The sequence below is a fragment of the Pistacia vera genome, unplaced genomic scaffold, assembly GCF_008641045.1.
Source record: "Pistacia vera cultivar Batoury unplaced genomic scaffold, PisVer_v2 Contig117, whole genome shotgun sequence".
In the NCBI taxonomy this organism is placed as follows: Eukaryota; Viridiplantae; Streptophyta; class Magnoliopsida; order Sapindales; family Anacardiaceae; genus Pistacia; species Pistacia vera.
In genome coordinates, this window is record NW_022195215.1 from 2,043,291 (window position 1) to 2,050,439 (window position 7,149).

General features: G+C 33.3%; 1 protein-coding gene across 1 annotated transcript; it reads right to left on the bottom strand.

The window, feature by feature from the left end:
- Positions 1 to 957: 957 nt before the first annotated feature.
- Positions 958 to 5,092, bottom strand: LOC116106650. Its single transcript, XM_031393006.1, has 4 exons — positions 4,784 to 5,092; positions 4,072 to 4,579; positions 3,808 to 3,966; positions 958 to 1,223 (listed from the first exon to the last, which is right to left on the bottom strand). The coding sequence occupies exons 1-4, from the start codon at positions 5,090 to 5,092 to the stop codon at positions 958 to 960; spliced, it is 1,242 nt and encodes a 413-aa protein (XP_031248866.1).
- Positions 5,093 to 7,149: the final 2,057 nt, after the last annotated feature.

Sequence of the window (7,149 nt, forward strand, 5' to 3'; positions counted from 1 at the left end):
ATATTTCCTAAAATAGACTAACATGTAAGTCATTGTCGGTTGTGTGTGTGCTAAGGGTCTTTTGCAAAATGAGTATATATTATCTTTTTCATCCTTGCGTTTTTCCTTGAACCCAAATATCCCTTTATCTGTTCTCTGAAATTCCTTAGAGAGGTTATTCATTTTAGGTCAGGTTCCTTTAATGTGTTTGTGCTCAAAATACTTATCTTTGTTGTTGAGTGGTTGTTGGAACATGGTTCCATCGGTGAAAGGTTGAAGGGAGTTCAAGTTGTGGAGCTGATGATTGACTTCGACATTGAAGCTTGGAACTCTAGTTGTCCAAGAGGTTTCTTGGATTCAAGCAAGTTGTGGCAAGACATTAGATCAACCAGAGGGTGAAGTTAGAGTGTTGTGAAACAGAGAGTGTTTAACATTTGTGTACTTAATTTCAATTCTGTAACTGACTTGTAAGTATTTACTATAGATGATTTGCTTCTTCTAGACTTAGTCTCATAGATGTAGACTGTTAGCTGAACCATATAAATATGCTTATGTGCTTTCCTTTCTACTTATGGTTTATATGATGATTAATGTTGAATGACCATACACACAAGCAACAATAACTCAATCAACACATTCCACAAATGTTTAATGAACTTGGTTAAACATAAACTTTCAACAATCAAACCATTCCACAAATGTTTAATGAACTTGATTAAACAAACTTTCAATTACAAACTAACGTAATGACTTCTATAAAGTCAAAGGGGCTAGTGATTTATTATCTAATCACTTACACATATATACCATTTTTTCAAATACATGTAGAAGTTTTCATATGATCAATATAATACTAAGAATGATGCAAATGTCTTATTCTCTAATCACTCTCAGAAAATGTGCAAAGACACGTCTTCTTTGCTTGCGAAAAATGTCGGGTCGATATGTGGAATTGATCACGTCCCGTAAGAGAGGATATTACGAATATGCAAACAGGGAGAGAGGGACCGAAGCTGATGCAAACACTAAAGCAAGTATCCAATATTCCTTTTTCTCCGAAAACACCAGATAAACAGTGGCACAAAATGCTACCATCAGTGACGTTAAAGAGAGGAACAACATAACAAGACCCCATATCAATTTGTTGGGTAGCGAATAAAGAAAATCATGTTCTGCGTAGCGTGCGGTGAGGACAGACAAGAACATTATGATGGCAGCAATTGATGAGAAAAGAGAGAATGCATCTGAAATGCCAAAGACCATGAAGGATGTCAGTCTGTGAAAGTTCGGCTGACCGTTATTGTTGTAATCACCCGGTACAGTGATTGCTGCTGCTACTGAGCATGAGGTTGCTGCATCTTTCATCCATTTCTCACCTTCTTTAACGAGTTCCTTATGTTCCTCATAAATACCATTGCTGGAGTTTCTCCTTTATAATTTTTTTCCTCTTTGTAGTCCGGCGGTACAATTTTATCCACTTCCTGTATAAGAAAATTTTAATTAGAGATTTGGACATATATAATTAACTCAATAATCTCAATTTTTCAAAATGGGTAAGTTTTATATATATGATTACCATACAAATATATGGAAAGAGTTCATTACAAAAGCACCCATGCAATGTTTAAACCAAAAGTATTCCTACCTTAAACCACTGTAACTCGCGCTGCATCTGCAAAGCTGCGCTAGGAATGAGATTAAGTTGATTTTTGGGTGCCAATTTTCTAGCTAAATGCAAGATATTGTTCTTATCAACGTTTTGAGATACCAACAACAAATGTTTGCGACCACTCATTTCATATATGAGGTGGAATACCTTCTCTCGACGTTTCATGACTGTCAAATGGAATATGTTATGATCATTTTCATTTGTAAACCAGATTGCATCAGGATATGATTTCATTATCTCTTCCACGACTTCACAAATGCCCAATTCTGCCGCTAGAAGGAACGGTGGTTTCAGTAACTCGGAAGCCTTTGCATGGTCTACATCGTTTGCAATTTCCTTGCACAAAAGTTTGACAAGTTAAGCACTGTTTCATGCATCAACTCTGTCTTTCCTTTTTCCTTTGTATGACTAATCACTGCAAATTGAATATAGACATTGAACAGCTCAACAATCAGAACTATATAGCTGAGTAAAATATATATTACAACAGGAGAAAACATTTCATTAAAGACTAGCTAAACATGAATTCATTTAAAAGTTAAACAATCATGATAATGATTAATTTGGTAGAAAAATCATTTCTCGTTAAAGTTAGTGACAAATAACTTATATATTTCTTTTAATTGAACAATTTGTAACTTCTATCCACCTATAACAAAAGTCAGAGTAGTTTATAATCTAATTGATAATATTGGTGGAAAATTAAATTGCACTATTCTAACGAATAAAGTCATTAGAATACTATAAATTTCTAAAACTAGTTACTAGTGGTAAACTACTAAAGCGGAAAATTGTCTTTGTTTATACGAAAAACATATTGAAAATTAAACTTGATTTTATTGCGGAACGTTAATTTTTTATCAGAATTTGAAGGGTCTGCAGGTATCTAAATTCAGTATATAATATATCAAATTAAACTTTGTCTGTCTAGTTTCAAAAGCTTCAAACTGATATCAATTGGATTTTTATTTAGTAAATTATGACCAATTTACTATTGGCTATTTAGTAGAAAAATCATTTCTTGTTAAAGTTAGTTCCCCGGTTTTGGGACCCATTCTTTCATTCATAAATTACCTTTTATCCAAAAAAAAAAAAAAAAAAAAATACCCTTTAGATTTCTTTTAATTGAACAATTTGTAACTTTTATCCACCTATAACAAGAGCTAGAAAAGTTATCAATCTAATTGATAATATCAGTCAAAAAATTAAGTCGCACTATTCTACCACATAAAGTTATTAGAATAGTATAGGCTCCCTTTGGCTTATTATTTATATCCATATTCCCAATCCTATTCCCAAAATACTTGTTTGTTTTGTTATTTGAGAAATATTAGTATATTTTTTAAAAAAAAATTAGACCCCTTAAGTTTATTAATTTCATAAATACCCTCAAAATTTTTTTAAAAATTAACAAAAACACCCCCACCCACCTATACTTGCCAGATTCCGGCAGCCACTGTCAGTGGTAGCCGGAATCTGTCACAAAGGCCTATAAACGACCAGAACTGGCCGGGTAATTCACCGATCTGGCCTTTTCCGGCCAGATCTACGGTTAACGACGGCCATATCTTTGGCTATCGCTGACGGCCAGATCTGGACTTTTGCGGCCGTTGACGGCCAGATCTGGCCGTAGATTTGGCCTTTTTCGGCCAGATCCATGATGGATCTGGCCGAAAAAGGCCATATCAACGCCCTACCCGCCAGATCCGACCGGTCTGCTTCGTAACACCATTTTTCGGCTAGATTCCGGCAGTGGTGGCCGGAATCTAGCACTGTGGGTGGGTGGGAGTGTTTTTGTCATTTTACAAAAAAAAATTATATATTGGGGTGTTTAGTTAAATTAGCAAACCTATGGGGTTTTTTTGTTAATTTTTAAATTTTATCTCATAATACTCTCATATTCAACTACCCAATATTATTTCCAAAATCCTATCCAAAATAACAAAACAAATGGACCCTAAATTTCTGAAACATATTAATTATCCTCACTTATAGTGTACGACTCAAAGAATATTTTTTTATTTATACATGATGAGCTAAGTGAAATTTTCTTCCTAACAACCAAAATATAAGAAAACAAATGAATAAACAACATGATATTCATGAAATAATGGATGATGCAAGATTAAATAGTAATTATCTGAGAAATGTAAACTCACGCTTAGGAATGATAAAGTGGAGCCGAAACTGTAGCTTTCTTTGTCTTCCACTTGGAAATGCAGACGGCTTTCCAGCTATTGTATTCAAAAACTCACCACAAGAATCCTTGTTTTTATCTAAACTTCGTTCATGTTTCTGAAGCAAGTTTAACGCCAACTCTGAGCATAAAGATGGAAAGAAATTTAGGACTGTTCATTTCACGTTTAAACTTGAAGAAAATGGTTAAAAATATACATCAATAAAATAAAATGAACTTAACTCACCATAAAATCCAGCAATTATAAGCTTGTTTATGAAAGAAATACCAGATTTATCTTTAGAATGTGTTGCACCAAAAACATAATTCAAATAATTGTCGCTGAATTGCAACAAATAGTTAATCATCTTCTTTTGGCCATGTCGAGCAGCCTCAATCAAAGGTATCCTTTTTAAATTGTTTGGATCTTGGATTAAACATAGATATTTATCTCTCTTCATGATCATGTCGGTTGCTTCGAGATTGTTAACAATTGCAGCAATGGAAAGAACCGTGTTGCCCTCTTTATTTTTCTGTGAAGTCAGTTGATGCATTGACATCTTACCCAACAGATACTTCACGATATGATTCGCCTTGCATGTCCCAACGCCAACAGAAACATGAAGAACTGTGTCTAACTTTACCGTGATCCTAGCTCCTAACGCATCTTTATCCTCATCACAGCGTTCTTTTACATATTCTAGATTGCCTTTGAGTATAGTTTGATATAGTGGCAGGTATTTCTTGCAATTTCTCTGCCATAAAAACAAACAGAAAAATTTTCATACTAATTAATTGGAATAGTAATTGTTTATTTACTTCTGAAAATTCATTTTATTTTTCCACTATACTTACTGATCATCCTATCTTGTTCTGGTGAGGTGATAATCTGTGATAAAGCAGAGGCGGTTATTAGTAGGCTGTAATGAAGCGAGATATTGTAGTTTGACAGCGCATACCTGAGGATTGCGTTGGTACTCTTTTTTAAAAGTGTCCCATACTTCTTTCGCCATCTTCTTAGATGAAATTTTTGGGAAAATATTATCATCCACTGCTTGCTGAAGGATGAAAAGTGCTGCTGCATCATTCTGCTGCTCATGATCATACTCAAAGAGAGGGGGAATGTTTTTTGGGTTTTCCCCATTAACAATGTTCCATAAGTTTTGGGACAAAAAATATGTTTTCATCTTAGTACTCCAAATATCATATTTTTCTCCGGTAAAAATCGGGATAGAGAGAGCAATTGAATTTGAATTTCCTTTGGCCATGACGAAGGACTTGAGGTTTAGTATGTTGAACACAATGCCGAGGGTGTATATATATATATAGTAAATTGTTAGAAAGTATGCGTGAAAGTGTGGAAAATTAATTTAAGTAATTACCCCAATGCAATTCAACTTTTCAAGTATTGTAGTAACTCTTACCAGTTTTGAGAAGACATCATTTTTCAAATTAACTTGAGGTTAGGTATAGCCGTATAGATGATATTTTCATTTGTAAAAGGACATTTTTTGGTTTTCAACTTTTAAGGAAATCCCTACCATTTTCCCCTCATTTTTTTTTTTCTTTTGCTTCTTTCTCCTCAGTCTTTCTTTTTCCTTCCTTTTCCCTCCTAGCAACGCTTATCTTCTCTCTTCCATCTTTTCTAAAATCATTCACCTTAACAACTCCTTTACCTTAGCAAAAAAACATGAGTCAAGAAATGAAAGGTATACGAATTTGGTCCTAATAACTCTCCCCATGTCCTAATAATAAACTTTGCTAACAATCACCAATATAATTCAACTTCAATAGCCCATTCAAAAGACAATTGCAAGTAATCACACTAGATTCCAAAGCCAACCTTGATAGTTTTTAATTTTAAGGGTTTAAATCATTTACCCCACCTAAAGTATCCAAAATTAACGTTAGGTCCAAAGTATGACATATTATACAACACCAACCCCTATTGTCAATTTTGGATGTTAAAACAAACCAGAGGCCAAGTTTGACGTATGAATTACTAAGTTTTTCTCAAGATCCTAAAAAATAGCAGTAATACTACACTCACAAACCCTTTTCACTAACTTTCTCTCATAAACGCGACGTATTAGCTCATAATTGGTCAGTTCGTAATGAGTCTCACTTATCCAACAATAGGTCCCGCCTAACCAAATACAAGCTGACTAATTGCAAGCTATCACATCAACGTTTATGATAGAAAGTTGTGAGAAGTATTTGTCAACCTATCTTTATTAAAAAAATAGTTGTCAAGCCAATTTTGATTTGACAATAACCCGTGTTATCAATATTAAATTAGTTAATTAAGAAATGGGAGCAACCAACTAATTTTCATTGTCGAAAATGCCCTTGATATTACTTGTAAATTACAAAATTAACTCTCTTGTGACTTTTGGAATAATAGGCTAGAATTTGCATATTCAATAATTGTAAACAGTTTACATACTATCTTAAATGACATACCAAAACAAGCCTTATCAGAGAATTAAAACAGCCAAATGATATTACTTATGGGCAATACTATACTAATACCTTAGTCTCACAAACTTTCTCTCACAACTCCGATGTGAAAATTCGTAATTGGTTAGCTCGCAAATGGGTCTTGCTTGCTCGTTATAGGTCTCGTATGCCCAATTGCGAGCTGATATGTCGGGGTTGTGAGATAAATTTTGTAAGATTGAGTTGTAAGTCAATCTTTATTGATTATTTATTCCTTGATAAAGTATGTGCTTTGGAGTTATTGTAGATTATAAAATAATCACTTTAACTTTCAAGATATTGCTAAAAAGTATTTGGTAAACTGATTTTGAAATTGCTCATGACTGAAGTTGATTGTTTTAGAATCAATTTTATAAAAAGGTTTTCAAAAGTTACCTTCTCTAGCTTTTAAAATCAATTTTTTTTCTTAAGCTGATTTTAAATATGTAAAATGTTTATTCTACTCTTATATATGAATAACAATTATAAAATTTATTCATACTTATTAAACTATAGTAATAATAATTCAATAAAATTATTTTTATAAAACAAATAAAACTAGGAATTGCAATTGTCGGTCGTGGGACCACCACTAGCGATGGTTATCGGCGATTGTTGTAGGAGGTACATATATACTAGAAACACTACCAGGGTCCAAAAATTTGCACTAGTTGATCTATCTAACGCTAAAGGAATCATCGCCAAATCTTGCAACATTTGGTCACATGAGACTGTTAGTGTAGGTGCCTTAGAGCCAATCCAATTGTAATAATTGACTCTTTATAAAAACATATTGATGTTAATAAAAGGCTTTTTAATTATACCATTTAGTTTATATACATTTAGA